Raw genomic sequence first — 24618 nt, 5'->3', positions numbered from 1 at the left:
CTTTCTTCTCTTTTCCATATGCTGTCCATTGATTAGTAGCATCCTGGATAGACAATCATGTACTTACTTCATGCTCATATTCAACCCGAATACCCAACAAACCAGTTTCCTCTTCAAATTGCAGCAATGCACTAGTGGTATCACCAAGAAATTGTCGCTTCCTTTTTATTATGTCAATGATCTCATCATGAAATTCTCACTTGGCAATGCCAAGCACCTCTCCCAAGGTAAATTCCACCCGACTGTTTAAGATCCGTTCTTCAAGAACCTTCTTAAGATCTGTGGCTGTTTCAATGTCAGATTGCAACTTATATCCTGGCTGCTTGCCCTTCTTTTTGCCCTCTTGTTTGTTATCCTGTCTTTACTCCTGACTGACCTCTTCCATAACATGCTTGGGAGGTGGCTAATTTGCAGCTTTAGGCTAATCCACACTTCTTATTGTCATTCTTTTAGATGTCCTTGCAATATCTTCATCTCTTTTTCATTTTTCTTCCACAAGTACATCCGTGTTTTGAACCTTTGCTAAATATGCATACACTGAATATGCATCTACCAGCGATTCCCAACCAATTATGCCACGAATGTCTTGCCCTACATGAGACATTTCACTATCAGTGACCTTTCTCTTTTCAACTGCATGTAAAGCATGTGTCCATATTTCAGCATTTGGACCAACCATCACTTGGCCATGCATTCTATCCAACTGTAGACCAAAAGTAGAAGCATGTATTGCCGCATAAGCATTTCGGATAGCCAAGTCTTTCAACAACTTCTGCATATCTCCCTTTCCAAAATTCAAAGCAAGAGGCAATCCTATTTCTTGTGCATGGATCTTGCCATCTTTCCAAAAGATAAGTTGTTGTGCCAAGGCCTCCTGATAGGCAGCACAATCCTTTCTCTCGTGCTGCAAACTGTCACACCACATACATCTTTTTCCAGGCTTAGGGGCTGCTACCCGTTCCCTTTCCTCTTGTCCTTTTTCATCCAATTTTGCAACTTTCAATTGAAGATCCCACATATCTTTGACCAATTCATCTAAGACATCTTCCCTAATAGAGGAAACAATAGCAGGTACAGCCATAGGGTTAGCCACAGAAGTAGGTGGCTTACTAGATACATCAACTGTCTTGCACGTAATAGTGGGCAAGCTAGAGACATGCAATCTTTCTCTTCTTCTATGCTTCTTCATAAGTGCAGTAACAGCTTCCTTGACATGTCTCCACTTTGTTTTCAAACCTGTCTGTGTAGTCTAATCCTCCATCAAATCATCAAGCTTCTCTTGAAGCTCAGGATCAGCTGCCTGTAGAAACAATTCAATTTTCTGACTGACAAGAGCTTGATGTTCTGCAAGATCCAACTGCTCAAATTGACTTTCAAATTCTCTTAACAATTCTGTAGCCACATGACCCTTATTGGGTAATAAACCCACTCTTGAAAAGTCTTGCGCGTAATGAAATAAAATTCTTCCCTGAGTGTCTTCTTGAAGGCTACCCAATCAGCATCCTACAAGTATAATTCAGTAATCCGTGCTTTTAGTTCATGAACAGTAACATGTACAAAATACCGGCTGCATGCAAATTGAGCCACCCTAAAGAATTCCATCTTTTGAGCATAGGTATGTACATATGCAGATACATTCCTGCCATTGAATAACTTCACCTCACACTCAACTGCTTGCAAAGCATTTATCACAACACTTTCTATTTGAGCTGAAGCTTGCATCACCTATTGTTGTTGTTGTTGTACCTGCATAAGCATATTCATATTTTGCACCAACTGTTGCAAAACAGCACTAGAGAATGTATTCGAAGATTCTCCCATCTTTTCTTTCCTTCTTTTGACGACCTTTCATATCGGTTCACCAATGTCGGAGGGGTTTTTGTCGAAAGGTTGAATCCACCGAGATCAGAAGTAGAAGGAAGTAGAGATAGGAGATGGAAGAGAAGATAGAGAATACACAAGTGGTAAACACTACAAAGACAAAGCACAATGAATTGAATCAATATGTATTGCCTCGAATCTTTGCACTACTCGGAAGCAATCTCCAGGCATTAGATCTCCTGGAGCTTCTTCGTAGAACAAAATGTGCATTAAAATTACAGCTCCTTCTCTGCTGCTCAGAATCCAAATCTGATTGCTCAGTTGGCATGAAAGGGGGTAAAACTTCAGGACACCTAATCACGGATCTCCCAGATCACTCGTTCTTCTTCTTTCAGTTCAAGTTGTAGTTTTTAGCCTGTTTACAGCAATCACGACGCACACGATTTCGTCAATCTTTCCGTCTTGTGAAAATCCCATAATTGGCTGAAAAAGCAACTAGCTTTTTGCATGTCATCCTAATCTAGAAGCTTTTTCTAACTTTTTTGGATTTTTACGATAAATAATATAAAAAATAGGCTAAAATTATCCAAAAATTTAGTATCTTCGGATAATCCATGCAACTCACACTAGTACTAATGGCTCATATCACATTGACTCTCTAGATCAATAAAGAAGTCGGATGATGATGCATTCCATATTTTTTCACACTGTGTCCTCATAACATCACGATAACGTCACCAAATTTCATATATCTAAAACAAGCAAATGGCCTTAGCATTGCAATAAAAAGCACTTTAGTGTAGTGTAGTCTCTAGAAGGAATGTTGACGCTTGGAGTATCAATCAAAGTAAGTCCCAATTGTTGGCACACTTAAATGTGCTAAAAGTCTTAGCCAAGTATATAAGATTTTTGTTAAGTCCTTGAGTATGAAGGATATGGAAAAAGGGGTTAGGGTAGGGGAACAAAAAATTTGGATGCATCCCACTTATGTGAAGATTGAAGCCATATTTTAAAATTAGCCGAAGAAATTGACCTTTGAAGGGTTGTGAAGGGGGTGCCTTTGAAAAAGATTTGAAGGTACTAGGAGTTTGATAGATTTGAATCACCACCAAATAGCCATCCTTTATTATTATCGTGTCATGCCAACTACCATGTCGATAGCTTGTTAGTGAAACTTTAGTTGCCCCATTTTATTGTGATGTTAAGCCCTCCTAGGACTCTATATCCCTTGATTGTAAATACCCACTTTACTTAATATGTACATTATTTTCTTTAAAAGAACCATGCTGATTAGCTTGCACATGTGAGAAAAGGCAAGGTCGGTGGCCTCCAAACGCTAAGGTTTAAGAGCCAATCTCGGGTGATCCTTGGCCTAATAAATATTGGCTCAGCAAGGAGCATGTGTTGTTGCTATGTCTTGGTTGTAGACATCGGTTATTTAGAGACGCACCCGCACAGTTTCTGTGCCCCCTACATGGTTGAAGATCTTTGGCTCTCGTCCTGACGGCACCAAACATCGAAGCTCGTTGCAGAGGAGTCCCCTGAGGACACCGCCGGTAAGAAATTGTTCTCGCCCCTTGTTACTCGTCGAAATTGGCGAGATTTTCAATGCTTTCATTGCAGAGGCTCGCGGCCATGGATTGTTCACTTCTCACAAATACGACTTTCCATTAGGATTGCCTACTTGAGAAGTTGCTTCTTCGGAACTGCAATTAAGCGTTTGTTTTGACTGTCTGCGGGCAAGGCAGTTTGTACACCTTTCCTTTAGAAACATCAAATCAATCCTTACTAAAGATGATAGAGCCGCAATGGATTCTCTGAGTCTACAAGCTTGACACAGATGAGACGAAGTTGGAAGGGCGATATAACCTGATGGAAATACTGCAAAGGACCCTGATGAGTTGAGAGAGGGGGCCTTGCACTTTTTCAAAGAACCTTTTTGATAGCAGATCTGTACAGAGTGATGCAGCCAGATGTTTACTTTGGAAGCATTGTAAGAGTGTGGCCATTCCTTCATTGGCAGATCCTGCATAAGAGGATTGTCTGCTGTAGCTTGATTTGCCAAGGAGATCATGTGACGTGGACGCTTGCAGCATGTTGGAAAGCCTATCTGAAGGATTGATTGACCTCATCCAAAGAACAACCAATATTGACTGGACATTTACGGTGAAGATCCATTATATACATCCTAGAATACCTTGGGCAAAGTCATTAGCTTTAGGCTTTTGTGCAATGAGACAGAATTACCCTCTTGCTTCTTTTATTTTCTTCTTTGTGGCCAAGTGCACTGTAACAAGTTAGGATACTGCAATCATAATTTATAACATAAGCAAAGCAAATGCATACACATATAAGAGTTGAACTGCAGTCAACTAGCACCACAGGGTCACTTGTTTTCGATAGATAGTGTCTATCTTTCTTTGTCCTAGACTCTTGTATAGTGAACCTAGGCAAGGCTAAAAGATTTCTGACCTAGTCCATACATTATGTAAGTTGCTTAGAGTTTAGGCAAGCCCTAAAAGGTCTCAATTTTCACCCCTCAATATAATAATTAGAGATCTCATATTGTTAGCCATATAAGCATGCATCATCTCTTGGTTGTGAGCCCTATCATTGAGTTAGTTGAGGACGATATGGAGCTTTGACATTTTCAGATCTTTTGGGTTGGTTTGGTCATTTCAATCCATTGGTCCACTCAGACACTCTTGGTCTGTATTTAGTGGTACATCCTTGGACATCTAGATGGGTGCTAGTAGCATTGGTCACAATGGTCATATAGTGACCTAGTATGAATGCACAAGGGCACTATGGGGTTAGAGCAATTGAATCCTAAGGCCCATTGTGCACATTGTTCTGTGATCACCACTCTTGAACTCTTGGCTTGTAGGCCGATGCATTTGTGGATGCTTGACCTATAGGCCAACACATCCCTACAATGGGATTGGTGTGGGCTAGTGGTATGGGATAACAACACTTGGAATGCGATCATGACCCACTCGTGTTGTTAGTACCATCTGGATGTCCATGGACGTAACCGTTAGGGTTTTTCATATATAAGCCGTGGGGCCTCTCTCTTTCTTTTCCTTTGACCCATGCACCATGTGATGGGTTGTTCCCCTCTTCCATCACATCCCTCACTATAGCTACACACTATTGCACGTGTAGAAGCTCTCCTTATAGTAGCCTTGTTCATCATCAGGTTGAGTTCTTCATTGCCTTCAATTTTACTTTTTAGTGCTCGTTTTTATTTGCATGTTCCTTCTTGTGCTGCAATTTTGTTGTGTTGCCATCACCATTCTTTGCTATGGAGATGGAGAGCTAATGCAGCCACCTGCATTTTTCAGCATAGACATTTGCATTCCAGCCTGCACATTCATTGCTAACCTACTCAGCCTTGTCCCACTATCCATTTGCTTTCATCGCCTTGACAAGCTAGAGATCTAGCATTTTCTTTTAGTAGCTTATACTTAGCATTTATATCCTCTATTTCCATAATGGTACCCGCTCCTACATAGGCTAGAGAAGGCAACCTTTAGTAGTTGTTCGGATACCTTTCCATTAGTAGCACCATCTAGATTCTATTTGATACATGGACTTAGCCGATTAAGTAAGCTTTAGTTATGAAGTAGTCAATTGTTACGAGGATGTGAAATTTTGATACTTTGCTTAGCATTTGATTAATAGATAATCAAACGTGTAAACGTGACTTGCACGTGATGTGCAGGATAGTTATTTTAGAATTTGGGATCTAGGACCTTGAGATATTAGTTGGTACCAAAGGAAAAGGTATACCTTGCAGGTACTAGGCGGTACTTGTGTTAGAATTTGGCCTAGTACATTTAATTAGGTATAGGTGTTAGTGGTGACACTAGGCAATCTACATTGATTAATTATTAATTAATGCTAGTTTTGAGGCTAACGAGTGCTTAGGATTACTTAGATGATAGATTGGCGTAGGCAATTTCATATTGGCTAGTTAGATTATTTTTTTGGACTCTGATTCAATAAAGTTGGATAATGTAGGAAATTGGATTTGGAAGGTTGCCACTTGGCAAAACTTACCCATGCAAGTGAGAAAAAGTTGGTGGGAGGCTAGGAGGGAGCAGTAGGAGAGATTATGTAGCTATCACTAGCAAGAGGAGACCATTTGAGAGCAGCCAAATTAGCCCAGGTATCAATGACAACTTGTAGAGGCTCCCAATAGGTAGGCGACAACAACCATTAGGGGGCGACTAACATTTTGGGGCTCCTTTGCTATTAGCGACAATTTTGGGGCTGTCAAGATAGAGCAGCAACAAATTTTGCCTTTCCCACAAGAAGAAAATTAGAATTTTCTCTCTCCTCAATATTCTCTCTGATCTCCTAGCCTATTCTTATTTTTTCTCAATAATTTTTAATAGATTCAGCCATTGGAGGTGGAGATTTTGATGAATTTGTGTTGTAAACCTTAATTTACAGCATAAATTAGGGTTTGATAGCAACCTTGGAAAGTTTGCTAAAAAATGAAGGCTTGGAGACTTGAATTTCAACCAGATTGGTATTATCTTCATTGTTTTAGGCACAATATTTTTTCATTGATTGCGTAAATATTCTTTCGTCAAATAATGAAAGAAGCTTTTCATTAATAAATTCTAAAAAATGCTATCTATTTGGTGGCTTAGTTCATCTCACCAATGATCACTTATTATTTTCGATAATAACCTAGGATTTGGTCTTCGAGTCCCATCGATTGTGTATTGTCCTAAGACTACACACCTCGTTGTACACAGTTGTGAAGGCATTGAGTTGGCTAATTGTTCCTTCGATCCAACACTCAATCCTTCCACTCCTTGCTTTAATTGGGTACCACGCATTTGGGGCTTTAGAGTGTCAATGTGTTATTTCTTCTATCTTCATTAAATCATAAATCAAGCAAGATTAAGCAAGTTCCTTTTTGCTCATCACTCTTGTAGGTGTATGCAATTGGTCTATGTTTTTTTAAAAAATCCTCTCTCTCTCTCTCTCTCTCTCTCTCTCTCTATCTATCTATGGTAGTAAGAAGCTTTTAGTATTATACATGCTATAACAATTATGAACATTGGAGGTGGGTATTAGAATTAGATTTTTGCACCGTAGTTTCTAGGAGTTTTGGAAATGGGAACAAATAAAGTTTTGGAGTTTTGGGCATTCGAAATTTTTGTGGAAATAGAGTTTTGGAATATATAAATAATATCATGAAGATGTTACTGTTTTGATGCTTTGCTTAGCACTTGATTTAGTTGTTAAATCAAATGTGCAGAGGTGAGGTGCAAATGTGCTGTGCAAGACAATTGATTCATTATGATGGGCCAAGGACCCCAAGATGTGAGTTGATGTCTAAGGAAAAAGTTGTAATAAGTTATATTGGATAGGTACTAGGTAGTTCCTAGTGTCAGATTTGGCCTAGGGTAGTTATTTCACTGATATGTGTCGGTGGTGACACTAGGAACTAGCCATTAATTAATAAATTAATGCTACCATGCACCAGATCACTTATAAGTCAAAATGGCCTAGTCAATTTAAGTGCAAATGGACACTACTAATGTTCTGGGCAGGGAGAAAAGACGAAATTAATTTTCAGAAATATTAATTTTGAAAGCTTAATTAAGTGGCTGGAAAATCCATTTAGAAGGCTGCCACTTGGCAAATACAAGTGAGGGAAAGGCTATTAGAGGCTCGTGGAGCCTCATTCCAACGTTGTGGCAATTGGGAGAGGAGGAGGAGAGAGCTTCTGTTGCAATTTTCAAACGATTAGTGATCAGCCTAGCCATTAGAGACTGTCAAAGAGCTACCCCCAGGCCCTAGCTGATTAGTAGGCCATTGGAGATAGGTGACAGCCCCTATAGGGCTGTGTATAGAAAGATAATAGTAATTATGGGGGTTTGCAAGGGCAAACGGTTGCATGTGGGGCTCTTTGTTGATGGTGGGCTGCAGTCATTTAATCATTCCGAGCAAGGCAATTTCAAATTTGAGCACTCGTGATTTCTCTCTCCCTTGCAAGAAATCCCTTCATAGATTTCAACCAATTTCAGGCCTTGCCGAAGACTAGTTGTGTTTTTGTTGCTGTAAATGCTAATTTGCAGTAGAAATTAGGGTTGGTAGTTGCCTTGGGTCTGTGTTAGGAAATTGAAGGCTCAATACTTGAAATCGGGATCTGGAATTCCAGGAATTGTTAGAGATTTCAAGAGGCCAGCCCTCCCAATTGGATTTGGGTTAGATTTGAGCAGCCAAGGGTCAATTGAAGGGCAAATCCCTTGTTAGATCAAGTGGCAAATTGATAAAAAGGCTTGTTGGTCATTTGTGACACCAAGAGGCAATGGAAAGCGAAGGAGATTGGAGCAATCTCAGTGTACTTCATCGAATTGCAATGTAAATTAGAGAAATACTGCAAGAGGCATCGGTTTTTGGGGTCAACAGGCTGTCCATTCTCCAAGATAAAGTGGTCATATTTGCATTTCAGTTTATGCGAATATTATTGATTGTTATAATTAGTGTTAAATTATCTTATTTACCACCCTATCCGAGAAGGAAGGCTGGTTTCAAATAATATTAATAATTTATGCATGTGTGCACATGAGCAAGATGGTCTTTGACCCTAATGGCACTCCCTGTTTTCACTGAGCCATAATAAATGCATTTCCACTTCTTGCATCCACCTAACCCCTCATATGAGTTTAGAAGGGTAACATGATGCTAGTTAGATCAGGGGTATGATAATGGTTTGGGCCTTGCCAAACATCAAACAAACAAAACATAAAGCTTAAATTGTGTACATATGGCTGGCAGTTGCACTGCACGTGAAAATTTCAACTTCAAAGCTGTAAAGTGCAGAAATTCAGGTCTGAGATCAGCAGATAAACAGGCTGAGAAGTTCAGAGCTGAGGCGTATATTTCAAAGCTGAAAAGTGCAGAAATTCAGGTCTGAGATCAGCAGATAAACAGGCTGAGAAGTTCAGGGCTGAGGTATATATTTCAAAGCAAGAGTTTGCAATGGTAAGGCTTGGCAAAGAAGGGCATGGCTAGTATTGTGAAGGACAACCACAAGAAGCACACATGCAGCAGATGAAGCAGAGGTGAAATGAGAAGGTGGAGGTGGAATGAGACAGTGAAATTGGCCAAAATGGCTACCAAAAAAGACTTTTTTCCTGCCTGAAAAAGTGACCTGCTTGGAACACAAATGATCTGAAACAGCTGTTCTGTTTCAGGGCTTCCAAACAGCATATCTGGAAACTATGATGTCTAAAAGTTCAATTGGGAGCCTTGCAAAGAGGGTCACTGGAAGTTTTGTAAAGTATTATATTGTTACTAGGAAAAGTAGGCTAAAACTCTGGTTCCAGGGACTCAAACAATTTTGTAGCATTTGACGTGTCACAAATTCTTTTGTGCACTTATGTGTAGTGTGTCTTTCGTATGCCATGTTGGTGTGCCTCACTTTTAGAAGGTTTATGCATTTCGAGCTGGGACTTATTAAAGAACAGCCCAAAGACATGTACTGGACCCTAGATGAAATACTTGACTTTCTTTGTGCTCATCACTCTTGTAATGGGGTGTGTATGTGGTTTAAATTACTCCTTTTCGCTCTTGCTTCTTTGTTGCTATAACAGCCCTTGGATTTTCCTACATTGTTTTGGGTATATGGATATTGCCTAAAGCTTTTCTGCTTATGCTAGGTCTTCTGTTATGGCCAGGTAGTGGCCATAATCAAGAATGATGCATACACCTAGATTTTTCATTTGAGTGGTTTCACCTGGATTTTGCAGGTGTAGGGCATCCTCTCATAAATCTAATTTTGATTCCTGACAAAGGCATTTGCAATGCCACCTAATCCAAGTAAAAAACTCAATATAGCTTAGACTACAGGTACATACTGGGTACAAGTGTCTTGTCCCGGGCCCAAGATAGTCATTATTTAGTAAACCTGATGTAATTTGAAGCTTGCTTTTGGAAAAAGGCAGTTGACTGTATAGCCCTAGGGAGGTGTTGAAGCATCTAGTTTCATTCTGTGATTTTGTTTCAAGTCAAACTTGGAATTGATAATTATTTGAAAGTTCTACCAATTTGACAGTTAAATACACAGGTTGTTTTGCCTAAGTAGGCTGCCGATCTGGCCCCTGGGGAAGCGCCCAGATTAAAGTAACGTCTTTGGCTTACAAAAGCCCTTTTGAATTATGCGAAGTCTCAAAAAGTGTGAAAACTCGTCGTTTGCAGCAGCCATTGTTTCATTTAGCTAACTTTCACCAAGTTGTTTGTGAATGCTGCGAATAATTTTGCAATGGTTCTTATGACTCCAAAGAATGACATCATTGGTCTTTGTTCATGTTGCAGCTCTGATCAAAGCATGGAAGAATTGAAAGAGCATCTTGATAGTGTCATCTCTTGTGTAAGAAACGATAACAGGTCAATGGGCCAGCTGGATGATACTTGCGGCTCTGAAAAGATGACTCAAAGTTGGCTGGAAAAGATGCACGTAACATTAAAATCAGCTTTAGTAAGTCATGATGTGTTGTGCTTCAGTAAGAAAAGGTTGATAAGGGCTCTGATCGAATTTATGCAGCAGGATGATTTCGACGAATTCATGAGGTCAGAGCTGGGCTTTTATTTTCTTTTAAAATTAATCCACCTACGAAATCCAGATGTTCAAAATTTAGGCTGCTTAATGCTGGCAAAATATGCCAAGCATTTACCTGAAGACCTTTTGAGATGCACAATTCCCTTCTTGATAGCGCTCATTAATTTTGGTTCAGCTTCTCAAGGCAATTTTCACAAGGAAGTTTCTGCTTTTGCTATGAAGAATGTTGCCAAAAGAGGGGAGGAGTTGAGATTAACATTAGGACAGTCTGGTGCTTTTGCAGCTCTCTCAAACTTGATGTCCCAACCTGATGAGAGGCTGCAGATATTGGGTTTGCAGACATTAAAAGAACTTGTTTTCTGCACAAAAGCAAACCAGGAAGCATTTGCTGAAGCTGGGGGCATTCAGATTATCTTGAATCTTGTCAGCTCTTCATCAGTATTGGTGAAGGGCTTAGCTGCTGAGTTATTAGGGGTTTTGGCTAGCTTACAGCAGGTTCGTCGGGCAATTACTAATCGATCTGGAATTTTGTCTTTGGTTGAGGCTGTGAAGATTGGTTGTATGGCCTCAAGAACTAGAGCTGCTCATGCACTTGGCCTTCTGGGTTTCACAAAAAGATTGCGAAGGCTGATTGGTCGTGCTGGTGGAATAGATGTGCTCATCGATTTGCTTCGATGTGGAGACCAGATAGCAAAACTAGTGGCTGGAAACTCTCTTGGGATTGTCTCAGCATGTGTAGATCATCTTCAGCAGGTTGCTCAGGCTGGTGCCATACCACTTTATGTGAACTTGCTTGAAGAGGGAAATCCCTTTGGGAAAGACATTACTGAAGATGCCTTCTGCGTTCTAGCCGTATCAGAAGAGAATGCACTGATTATCATGGAGCATTTGGTGAGGATACTTTGTCACGGAGATGTGATGGCAAAAGCTGCAGCAGCATCTATTATATGGGACCTTTCAACCTATAGGCATCGTGTGTCTGTAGTGATGGCATCAGGTGCCATTCCTATTCTTGTTGTGCTCCTCAGAGATGAGAACAAAGAAGTTCGGGAGAATGTGTCTGGTGCAGTAGCACAACTCACGTATAATGATGAAGATAAACATGCTCTAGCTGAGAACCGAGCTATTCCTGTTCTTATAGAGTTGCTGGAAGATCAATCTACAGAGGTAAAAGGCAATGCCATGGAAGCTTTACACAATTTCATTGAGGATTCATGCTACAGGTCTGAGATCTTAGATGTCTGTCCTGTGTCTGATCTTGTTGCTGCTACAGGTCTGAGATCTTAGATGCCTGTCCTGTGTCTGATCTTGTTGCTCTGCAAGACATTGAATCAGTAGGCCCAATGATCAGAAAAACTCGGGAGCATGCAGTCGCAGCACTGCACCCCATTGTTCATGGCATGTAGAGAAGATTTCACACAAGTTTTGTAAAATCTCTTTCATTTCCAGGACAGAAACTTTTCAACAGCGCCATTTTTCCCCCTCAGGTTGGTCTTTTGTTGAATGTGAGGAACATGTAAATAACAATCAAGATGGTAAAGATGTAATAGCAATTAAATATTTACTGCTGTCTGATGAAAATTCTTGTAAAAGCACATTCGTGCAGAGAGAGAGACAGAGATGACATTGACACAGTGGCCCAGCTTGGTAACATTTTATCAAATAGTACCCAGTTGGTTATTGCTATGTGGACTAAAATAGGGGTGAGGAAAGGAAGAGAATTACATATGCACAAATGGTAACAGGTTAGTTGGAGAGTCTCTGAACTCAAGGTACTTGGGATTGAAGCTATGCTATCCAAGAAAATGACAAAAGGGAAATCTGAAAGTGACACGTAAGAGAAATGGCTCACTGATCAAGGATAACCATTGAATGTTCACAGAACAGTCGGTAAAGAATGGATGCATGCTATTACCATTCAGCGAATGTGGGGGATTGTCTTTAACACAGGCTGCAAATGGTATATTGGATGATGTGTATGGAACATACCAATGTGGAGACTCAACTCTGCCTTTAGAAGAGAGGTCTTGAGTTGTACTTTAACACAAATCCTTTGAGTAGGATGATTGATAGATTACTTTTTTGGAATTCATTAGAACAAATGAATGTTTCTTGCTTGCTATGATCAATCTAGCATGGCAATAGATATAGTATATGGGCCATAACTTCAAGGAATCACTGAAGTTTGGTTATCTTGATGCTGGCTAAATAAAGTGTCCTTTGATCTTTAGGGCTTTACTGTTAAGCTGTGGTGGATTCTTTCCTAATGTGATGAAGAACGAAGTTTACAGACTTAATTAGTGTTCAGCATTCCTAAAATTGGAGGACTTCTCATTTGTATTTGATTTCTAAATTGGGTAGATCATAGTTGGTGTGGTAGCTAAACATGCGTGTGATCTTGAGAGTCCAAATTTGCCTCGGAATCATGACTTTGATGATCATAGCTTGTGAGACTCTTTGTTTTTGTTACCTTTGTTTCCTACCAATGCTTGATGCTTCTTAATGTTTGCATGAAATCTGATTCATCTATCTAATGTTGCATACTTCTCCATAACACCTTAAAACTTCTATGAATTCCCTAGAAAGGTGCTTGATGTCCTCTCCTCTTGGAGAGCTTGCATATAGCAACATCTTGCACCGATTGGGAATGCAATGGTAGATCAGGGTTTACTAAATCAATTTAGGGTTCATTAGAACCTAGTCTCAATGCATGGTAGCATGTTAAGCTAGTGATTCAGGCACTGATGTAATTAACTCTATTAGTCACCATGAGATAGAGAGAGTATAGAAGTGCATCCTTCATTTTGGGGAGGTGAAATCAAGGTTCTACCCCTTGGGAGCTAGAAATGATGTAACACATCTATTTGAAGGTAGGTCACAAAGGAAGAATAGAGGCATGTGCATTTGCAAATCTTTGTCTTTTCATGGCACCTGTCTTATTGCACTGTTTTATAGTGAACTTGATAGCTAGCTTTAGCATGGCTTAATGCATTCTCTTTGTTTTCATGGTGCCTTTTTCTCATTGCAACCTTTTATAGTGATCTTGATAGCTAGCTTTAACATCTTGAATATGGTATCATAGCTTAATGCATTCTCTTTATCTCTTGATCATTAATGATCTCCATGTGGTTGGATCTATAGTCAATTTGGCTCCATTTTGCCATAGCTAGCAGTTAGCTTTTTAGGGATAAGCAACTAGCTTTTTAGGGATAGGTGAAGTAACTAGTCCATTGCTTAGCCTATAAGACTCTAATCTATAGATATAGTGCTCTTTTGAAAGTTAACACATGGGGTCTTGAGATGTTACTATTACCTTCAACATTGGTTCATCAAGGGTGATATTGAAGGCTTCAAACTCTTAGTTTTTTGTTGGATTGCCATGGCGTTTTTAATTGACATTGATAAAATCTTTAATATCTTATTGTAGCCTTCAAAGTGAGTGATATAGCTTAGAAAAATGGTTGCTTATAAACTGAGATGCGAGAGGGAAGCAATGGTGGGATGTGAGGTAGAAGCTATGGAGTGCAAGAGGTTAGAGAGAGAGAACTCTAGAGTTATGTGGGTGCAAAACAAACGGTACTTTGATTCTTTGTTATCTTTGCTTACATACGATTGTATAGTGTATATATATACAAGGGGTACTTGCTTAGCTATTAGCCATTGGCTTTCATCCAAACAGTCTCCCACTTAAAGACCAATGTGCCTTTATGAGTGTGAGAGAAAGTGAAGATACTATCCAATGTCCAGTAACACTTTACATTAGGTAAAATGCTTAGAAGGTAAACTCTTTGTGAGAAGATCTATAGGGTTATCATAATGGATCTTCACAAGATCAATGTGTTGTTCTCAAGCACCTCCCTAAATAAGTAATACTTCATCTCAATGTGCTTTGCCTTTGCATGAAAGACAAGGTTCTGTGCCAATTGAATGTCGCTTTGATTATCGCATTACAATGTAGGTACCTCTTTTGCAAGCCATATAGCTTCCTTGCAAGATTTGGTGGCTACAACATACTTTGCCTTAGTGGTAGATAAATTGATATATGGTTGCAATCGCGAGATCTAAGAGATTGCATCACCTGTGCAAGTAAAGACAAAACTTGTAGTAGACCTTCTAGAGTCTTCCTGCAAAATCAACCTCTATATATCTAAGAATAGACTCATCCTTACTTTTGAAGCATACATACCTAGATCTAGTGCCATTTAAGTATCTCATGATACTCTTTGCTACCTCCCAAGGCTTCTTGCTAGGGTTTGCCCTAGATTTGCTATCGCACTGCATAGGTGATGTGTGGATGTGTAGCAACCATGGCATACATTAAGCTACCAACTGTGGATGCATAAGGAACCTTTGCCATTTTAGCCTTCTACTCATCTGAGTTGGGACTATCCTCTTAACTAAGTTTCAATATGGAGATAATGGAGCACTAATATCCTTTGCTCTCTTCATATCGAAACACTTCAATACCTTCCTAATGTATTTCTTCTAAGACAAATAGAGTATCTTTTTGTCTTGATCTCGCATAATTTGCATACGAAGAATGTGGTCAAAATTTTCCAAGTCCTTCATGTAAAAGGTCTCATGCAACCTTTTCTTTAAAGCATCCACATCTATAATTGACTTTCTAGCAATCAACATGTCATCTACATAAAGAATCAAGATCATAAAACTACCATCCCTAGCCTTTCTTATGTATAGGCATCCACATCTATAATTGAATTTCCAACAATCAACATGTCATCCACATAAAGAACCAAGATCATAAAACGACCATCCCTAGCCTTCCTTATGTATAGGCATTGATTAGTCTCACTCCTAGTGTACCCCTGAGATTGCATAAAGGTATTGAACTTACGATACTATTCCTTGGGAGTTTGTTTTAAACCATATAAGCTCTTATGCAAATTACGTACCAATTGCTCCTTGCCTTCCACAACAAACCTCTCAGGTTGCTACATGTAAATATCCTCATGCAAGAAAGCGGTATTTATATCCATATGAACTAACTCCATATCCTCTCTAGCAACCAAAGAAAGAACTGTATGAAGTGTGTTCATCTTGACTACTGGTGAGAATATCTCATCAAAGTCATTCTCGTTCTCTTGCTTGAATCCTTTGGCCACCAATCTTGCCTTGTACTTAGGCAATGCATCAGTTGGAGATACCTTCAACTTGTCCTTGCTTGCATAGCCCTCTTTCACTTATGATTGTCATTCCTAGTCATATTATCTACATAATAAGAAGGCACACCACAATCCGTGACCATGACATAGTTTAGAGACAGAGTTTTATTTATTTGATGGTCTAGAAACCCTTGTAGAGCTGCGTAAAATTGGCTCAACTAGAGCCTCTAGCTATCCCATTTATCTATCCTATAAAACATGAGATTGTCCACCATCTCATGGCACTCCTACCTTAGCATTAATAGACTATTCAAGCCCTTTATCAGATGAAATACATTATATAATTTGCTCATGTTGATTGTGCATCCTCTTGAATTACCGCTGTGCGAATCTCACCTCTTTCGAAAGGTTGCTGATGTATCTTATCCTCATTAAAAATGATATCATTGCTGCTTATGTATCTTTGATCATTAAAGATGATATCATTGCTACGTACCACCTTCTTTGATTTAGAATCCCACAAGTCATAGACCATTTCACTTGACTCTCAGTAGCCAAGAAAAAGACATTTCTTAGACTTAGGATCAAGTTTACTTCGCTTGTCCCTAGGTATATGCATAAATATCTCATAGCCAAAAACATGCAAGTGATCATAACCAGGTCTCTTGCTAGACCATAACCCCTCTATATCTTGCTATTCATTGGCTTGATAGGAGACCTTTTGATAAAATGCATTGTTGTCTTTATAGCTTCAACCCTAAATCCGTTAGTGAGACTAGCATTAGAGAGCATACTATGGACCCTTTTCTGAATGATTATGTTTATCTTCTTAGCCATACCATTTTGAGCAAGATTCTTAGGAGTTGTCAACTCTCTCTTAATACTATAGATTGTGCAAAAGTTTGTAAAGGTAAATGTACTCTCCACCATTATCAATCCTCAAGTACTTAAGCTTCTTGTGTGATTGATTCTCTACAAATACCAAGAACCTTTGAAATGCATCCAACACAATACTCTTCTTGTGAAGAGGACAAGTCAAAATCTTCCTTATGGCATTGTCTATAAAGGTAACAAAGAACAATGCTTTGCCCAATGAAATTGTGGACATTAGCCCACACAAATCACTATGAAACAAATCAAGACATTTTGATCTTATACTTCCACTACCTCTCTTATTTGGCATCTTTGTTTGCTTTTTGAAGAGATAATGCTCACAAAGGTTAATATTAGAAGACATTAGACAAGGAAGATAGTCCAAATGGCACAAAAGCTTTTATTCCAATGACTGACATATGTCCCAAATGATGATGCCATAAAGAAAGATGGCTATTCAATGAGAATTACAACATGGTCTTTAACACCATAAACATATAAAACATACAAAGCACTAGATTTCAGACCTTTGGTCACAACAAGAGATCCCTCGCAAATCTTCCACACATGATCACCAAAGATCACTTTATAACCATAATTATCAAGCTGTCTTGTATTAATCAAACTCTTTGTAAAGTCTGAAACATGCCATACATTCTGCAAGATGAAAGAAGAACCATTTGGCAATGACAAGTGTATATCCCCAGTACCAACAATGCTATATGCATGGTTGTTTCCAAGATAGAGATACATTCTCTTTCTAGCATCATAAGCAGAGAACTACTCCCTATGTGGAGTAACATGAAATGGTTCTCTGAAATCCATAAGCTAATTTTGAGACATGCTTTTATCCATGGCAACCAATAATGCATCACCAAAAGAGAATACAAACAAGTCAGCACCATCATCATTGCCACATGCATTAATCTTCTCAATCTTTACCTTTCTTTTCTCTTTGCCATCATTCCCATTTTCCTTCTTGCCTTTTTGCTTGTTATTTCACTTGTAGCAATCCTTTTTGATGTATTGCTTCTTGTTATAAAAGTAGCATTCTACATCCTTCTTGATATGTGACTTGCTTCTTGATTTACCTCTCTTATGATTATGAGAGTTTCCCCTAGCATTTGACCCTCCTCTCACCATAAGTGCAAGAAAGCTCTTTGACTCTATATTATTCTTTTCGTTAACCTTCTTAGTGAGAGAAAACTACTCTCAAAATTAGCATGCATAAGACCACTTGCAGGTGTGGAGTTACTAATGTAGTCTTGAAAGTATCCCAACTCTTAGGTAAAGTGACTACAAGAATATGGCCTTCATTGAATCATATGAAAGCCAATATTCTAAGATGCCAATTGGTTGAAAATGGTGTTGAGCTCATTGAGGCGATTAGACATCGAAGGCCCCTTCATGCGAAGATCAATGAGTTTTTTTCGTTAATAAACTTGTGAAGCTACACTTTCTTTTTCATACAAGTCAACAAGCTTTTTCTATACACCATATGCACATCTCGTGCCTTTTACATTAAAGTACATAGAATTTAAGAGTGTCAATATAATAGTAGAGCATGCCAGCTCATCCAATTTCTCCCATATATCTGCATCCATGTCCCTAGCTTAATTCCACTACATTTGATTAGATTTACTTGCTTCTTCTGGATCAATACATTATTTATTTGTATTTTCCAATATGAAAAGTTCATATCATTAAGCTTTTCAAGATTAAATGATGTATTCTTTGAATTGGACTATAATATGTTGTCTAAAAGTACTATCCAGACCAAAACAATTTTGTTCTATGTAAAATAGAGAACTAGGACTGTGATTGCTCAAATTTGTAATTCTTTTCACGCATTTCATTTTGAGCTATAAAAACACCTCAATTTGATATTGTATGTAAAAGTTATGGCCACAATACAGAAGTGTTATTAAGCTACCATAGTTGTCTACTACAACTTTTGCAACATGCTCTATATTGAGTCAAAAATGGATAGAATGGTTCCAAACTGAATGCTTGAAATATATTTTTACTTTTTATTCTAATGTACATATATTTTAGAGGAAGAAACTAGAAGATAATGCTCATTTCTCTTCTCTTGAAAGTCGCAAATGTTGCTCAATCTCTTTAAGCATCCAAAACCTCTTTTCGAGTATCCAAAGGCAATTTGTTTTGCATCACTCCTAGCCACTACTGACTGTTCAAATCAATGCCAAGTTAGGATATCACAATCCCAAATCAAGCGTCTATGGCTCAAGTACCTATTTGACTCAAATCTAAATCTCAGCTTATGAGAGTAGTATCTCTATCAATGTGTGGGCAGTGAGTATTAATGTCAAAGAAGCAGCTTGAATCCTCGACCTTTGTGACAAAGATTCACTCCTCAAGCTCCTCGCTTCAAGCACGAGCTCCTAAAATGTCATTTTGATACCAGTTGAGAGGGAAGCAATGGTGAGATGTGAGATAGAAGCTATGGAGTGTAAGAAGGTTGAAAGAGACAAGAATACATGAAAGTTATGTGGGTATAAAATGAATGGTATTCCTATTCTTTGTTATCTTCACTTATATACGACTATATAATGTGTACATTTATTAGGGATACTTGCCTAGATATTGGCCATTAGCCTTTACCCCAACAAGATATAATTGCTTTATTAGAACCTACTCCATTTGTCTATGACCTATTTTTTCCAAAGGATCTTAACACTGATCATTGTAATAATCATTAGCATGTTTTCTCAGTAGGACATTTGTTGAGATGTCGAGATCTACATAAGTTGGCATCCACTATGTGTCTTGATGATGTGGTAGGATATTATTCACTGGCATGTTAGGTGATTGACATGGGGATATGGAAGTGATTCTATAGTTGGACTACACCCACGTAGTCCATCCTTGTTTATGGCACATTCATAGTGGCACCTCTTCTTTCTTTAGTAGGTTCACACTTACTGACCACATATACATACATTGTGGTACTTTCATATTAGTATTTTATCATGTTTTGGACTTAGTTATTTGTGTGGAAGAAGAAGAAGAAAGAAGATTTCAGCTCTATCTCTTTGTGTTCTCAAGTCTCTATTGCTTTTGTGTGTGTACACTTGGGTCCTTCACCTCTCTCCCCTCTTGTTTGTTTTCATGGTATTAGAGCCATCTCATAACTACGAGGAGCTTGATTGAAGGCTGAGATAAGGGTGTTAGAGTATGAAAGTAAGCAAGAAAGAAACTAGTAAGAAGCTCTTCCACCTTGCTTTATTTGCCTTGGCTTATAGCCAAAGGAGGCTCTAGAGGTTGGTAGGGCTATAGTTTTCGATTGCAGTGAAACTTGGTGAACAAAAAGAACATTGTATATGTTGTAGATGAATCCTTAAGCACATTCCCGCCATGATTTTTGGCACGTGAGGTCATTTTGGCCTCTGTTCTAGACCTGCAAGTGGTCCTGATATAAGGTTTTGGGTATATTGTAGTTTCGGTTGTGATGGCTGTTTACATATGTGCATGTTATAGATTTCGAATCTGTAAGGTCTTAGGTGTTTAGTGGATTGTAAACACAGAAGGTATCTACATACATATGGTTACTATTGTGCAGTCACAGTGAAAAAGACTATGTGTTTAGTTGTGGTGCACTTCGTATCAACTTGTAGTTTATTGCAAGGTTATTTGTTTTGTCAAAATATCTAATAACTTCAACTAGATTATCCGTGAGAAGCTTGATAAGACCATTTATATTACATGGAATTTTAGGACGACAAATTTCTTAAAGGGAAAAGGTGTTTGGAATTACATTGAAGAAGACATGGCAGTAGCACTCGAGGTTCTTGTATAAAATGCTACCATAGAACATGTAAATGCTAGCAAAGATTGGGAGCACACATAGAGTAAAGTCATATATTGACTGTTTGTTAGTGTCATAGATAGCATGACGGGCTTTTTGTAAGAATCTGATACCCATGCTATTGTATGGAAGAATTTGGCAAGGCTGTTTGAGGTAAACACAAACAAAGGCCAAAAAGGTGCAGCTTAAGTTAGAATTGAACCAAGTGAAAAGAGGGAATCTATCCATTGATGATTATGGCTTGAAGATAAAGAGTATTGTAGAAGCTCTTGGATCTATCAATGTGGTAGTTGATGATGATGATATTGTATGTACATGCTTAGATGGACTTGGAGATGAATACAAGAGCTTGAACTCATCCATGAATATAAGGGATAATATCCTTAATTTTGCAAACTTGATTTCTATGCATATACTTGAGGAGGAGAACCTTGACTTGGATTCCTCTTCTTCTCAAAGTAAGAACAAGTTTGAATAGGTGTTTTACTCTACTTGCAGAGGTAGAGGACATGGCAAAGGCCAAGGTGGTAGTTGTGGTCAATACTATGATACACATCAAAATAGTGGAGGACAATCCTGAGGAAGGGGGAGTCAAAGAGGGCAAGTTGTAGATTCTAATAGGCAATAGAATTTTGGTGATATCAGAGAGTACTAGCATTGTGGTCAGAAATGCCACATTTCTAAAAACTACTTAAAAAAAGAAGGCTGAAATTAGAAATGGAAAAAAGCATTAGGGCAATTATACATCATCTAGTAGTAGAAACAATGATGATAGAAGTGAACAATTGTTTGTTATGCAACACTTTATGAATACTATGATTGTTTATAGTTCATTAAAGAATGATGTATGATATGTAGACTCAGGTGCCTCTAACCACATGACTTCTCATGGAGAGTGGTTTAGAGAGATGTAAAGTTCAAAGTCTCCAAGCTATGTGGAGACACAGGATGATATGACTCACCTCATTACTCATTTTGGAAATGTCCCTTTAAGTATGTAGGACAGTAAGACTAAGTATTTGGTTGATGTGCTGCATGTACCAAATATTATAAAAAATTTAGTTTCTTCTAGTCAGATAGTAGAATACGGATTGTAGGTTTGGTTCACATTTGATGGTTGTAATGTAGAAGACCTAAAAGATGATTGTAGGTTGATTACAAAAGGGAAAGATGTTGGCAGATTGTTTACTCTTGATGTCAGCTTGCCTAAAATGGATGTTGCTATGTTTGCATAAGGTTCAGGTATTGTGGCTAATATTGAAATTTGGCATGAGAGAATTGGTCATGTGAATGTGCAGTATCTGAAAGACATGTAGTCAAAACAAATTGTGAATGGCTCGCTTAAGTTTAGAGTTGATGAGATGCATAAAGTATGTGAAGCATGTCAAATTGGAAAGAAAAAAATGCACATGTTTCCATATGAAAGGCATGTATGCAAGAAGCCACTTGAACATCCAGATAGGTGGGGTCCTATAAAGACTGCAACTTTGAGTGTTGTAGACATTATATTTTCTTCACATTGATGATCATACTTGTAAAGTATGGATTTACAATATGCGTGAGAAAAATGAGGTATTCACTCACTTTAAGAGCTTTAAATATTTTGGTTGAGAAGGAGATAGGAGGGTTGCATATTAAGTACCTAAGGTCGGATGGAGGGGGAGAATATCTCTCCAATGATTTTTTTGATTTTTTATAGAAAAATGGTATATAGAGGCAGTATACATGTAGATATAATTTGCATCAAAATGGAGTTGCTGAGTGAAAAATAGGCATATTGTAGAGGTGGCTCATGCATTGATATAAATAAGAAACTTGCCTCATTACCAGTGGACTAAAGCAATTACTGCTACTGTATACATTATGAACATGACACCCATTGCTGTCGTACATGGTATGACACCCGAAGAGAAGTTTATGGGTAGAAAGAAAAATCTTTTCCATAAAAAAGTATTTGGATGTATTGCCTATGTGCATATTCTTGATGAGTTGTATAATACATTGGATCCCAAAGCAAAAAAATGTGTATTTTTTGGATATTCTCTTGAGCAGAAGGGATATAGATATTATAAACTTGTTATAGGTGAGCTGAGAGTTAGCAAGGATGTTGTTTTGATGAAGTGAGTAGATGGTATGGTAATATGCACATATGTATCTTAAGAAAAGATAAAGAGAAAGTTGGGAACTCACCTATTATGACATATGTATTATCAGGTTTTTCTCATATTGATGCTGATTCAGATGGCTCTGAGTAGAGATTGGATGAGGAATTTGGGATCCCATCTATTAAAGTACTTGGTGTACAGAAGGAACAAGAGGATGCTGAAGCACCTCATAGTGATCGATGTCCGTGCAGGTCAACTAGAGTAAGAAAGCCAATACAACCAACTGGCATATGATAGCTATGTAGCTCATCATTATGCATACATGGCTAGAGTTGTGCAAGATGTGGAACCCACTTGTTTTGAGGATGCAATGGGTAATGAGTATTGGGATTGTGCTATGGATGAAGAAATGTCTACACTTATGCATAATGATACATGGGAGTTGGTATCTTTACCTAAAGGAAAGAAAGCTATTGGCTACAAATGGGTTTACAAGGTCAAGCATGGATCTATTGAGCATTATAAGGCATGAATAGTTGCCAAAGGGTATACTCAGATTCATAGTATTGATTATCAGGAGCCTTTTTCTCCAATGACTAAAATGGCCTCTATAAGAGCTGTCGTAGTAGTGGCTACATCAAAATGTTGGATTATGCATCAAATGGATGTTAAGAATGCCTTCTTGTAGGGGGAGGTGCACGAGGAAGTTTATGTGGAGCAGCCACCTAGTTATGTAGATGAGAAACATCCAGATTATGTATGCAGGATTTGTAAGGCCTTGTATGGACTAAAGCAAGCACCTAGGGCATGACATGATAGGATTGTAGAGTACCTTGTCGGCATTGGATTTTGTAGAGCACAAGCTAATTACTCACTCCACATCTTTGAGAGTGATGCATGTGTTGTGGTTATTATTATATATATGGATGGTTTGATCATTGTGGGTGATAGTGAGATACAGATTGACCATGTGAAGGGTCTTCTCAAGAGCGAATTTGGGATGGAGGGTTTGGGAGAGTTGTGTTATTTTCTCGGCATAGAGATAATTAGGACTCTAGAGGGTATATGGTTGTCATAGGGACAATATACATTGGATATGTTTAAGAAGTATGGTATGGATGATTGCATGCCTATCTCTATACCTTTGGAAGTTAATCTCAAGCTTAGTGTACATGGGGGTTACTTGACTGATGATGTCACTATGTATGGAAAGATTATGGGTGGCCTTACCTATTTGAATATCACTAGACCAGACCTAAACTGCATAGTTGGTTTGGAGAGTCAATTTATATAGCTTCCAGGAAAGCCTCATTTAAATGTAGTGCAATGCACATTGCGCTATGTCAAGTCCACATTGGATTATGCCTTATTCTATGGTACAAGCATACCATTGGACCTGCATGGTTATACCAATGTAAATTTGGTTGGTAGTATTTTTGACAAGAGGTCTACCAATAGTTTTATGTTTTTCTTTGGTGGTGCTATTGTTACTTGGAGCAGTAAGAAACAATCAACAGTTGCCTTGTGTAGTATAGAGGTAGAGTAGAGGGGTATTGCAATTGCAACATGTGAGATAGCTTGGTTATGCAAGCTACTTGGTAATTTGGAAATGCAAGCGGATAAGAAGGTTATCATTTATTGTGATAACCTTAGTAGCATTCAATTGGTTGGGAACCTAGTGTATTATGTGTGGACTAGACACATAAAGGTTTATCACTATTTCATTTGAGAGTGTATTCTACTTGGTTTACATTAGCATAGAGGATCAAGTTGCTAACATTTTCACTAAGGCTTTGGGAGCTAAAAATCTTCAATGCTTCAAGACTATGCTTGGATTTCATGAGCTCATGTTGAGCTTGAGGGAAAGTGTTGGATGTCGAACTGTACATGAGCTGGTATCCACTATGAGGCTTGGTGATGTGGCAAGATATTATTCATTGTCATGTTAGGTGACCGACATGAGGATACACCAATAATTCTATAGTTGGACTACACCCATGTAGTCCATCCTTGGTTATGGCACATTCATAGTGCCACCTCGTCTTTCCTTAGCGGGTTCACTTTTAGTGACCACATGTACATAGGTCGTGGTACTTTCATATTAGTCTTTTATCATGTTGCGGACTTAGTTCTTTGTGTGGAAGAAGAAGAAGAAGATTTCATGTTCTCAAGTTTCCAATCCTTTTGTGTGTGTGCTCTTGGGTCCTTCACCTCTCTCCCATCTTGTTTGTTTTCATAGCTTATGCAAATCCCAAGTTGTATTGTCTATGTAGCCTTAGT

At 38.5% G+C, this 24618-nt stretch overlaps 1 protein-coding gene across 4 annotated transcripts; it reads left to right on the top strand.

Annotated features, from left to right (window-relative positions):
- Positions 1-3181: 3181 nt before the first annotated feature.
- On the top strand, positions 3182-12676 carry LOC148021787 (ARM repeat superfamily protein). 4 transcript variants are annotated; one of them, XM_087697300.1, is made up of 3 exons: positions 3182-3377; positions 10165-11575; positions 11682-12676. In XM_087697300.1, the coding sequence occupies exons 2-3, from the start codon at positions 10178-10180 to the stop codon at positions 11685-11687; spliced, it is 1404 nt and encodes a 467-aa protein (XP_087553426.1). In that variant the 5' UTR covers positions 3182-3377; positions 10165-10177; the 3' UTR covers positions 11688-12676. The 4 variants fall into 4 exon arrangements, 3 of the variants coding, with proteins under 3 accessions (XP_087553426.1, XP_087553425.1, XP_087553427.1); XR_015694405.1 differs by having other exon boundaries at positions 3183-3377; positions 10165-11895; positions 12015-12674; XM_087697299.1 differs by having other exon boundaries at positions 3183-3377; positions 10165-12674.
- Positions 12677-24618: the final 11942 nt, after the last annotated feature.

The sequence above is a fragment of the Lygodium microphyllum genome, chromosome 17 (assembly GCF_053477565.2).
Source record: "Lygodium microphyllum isolate KBCC chromosome 17, Lygodium_microphyllum_v1.1.10, whole genome shotgun sequence".
In the NCBI taxonomy this organism is placed as follows: Eukaryota; Viridiplantae; Streptophyta; class Polypodiopsida; order Schizaeales; family Lygodiaceae; genus Lygodium; species Lygodium microphyllum.
Note: the sequence above shows the minus strand (reverse complement) of the source record. Positions and strands in the feature narration are given on the sequence as shown.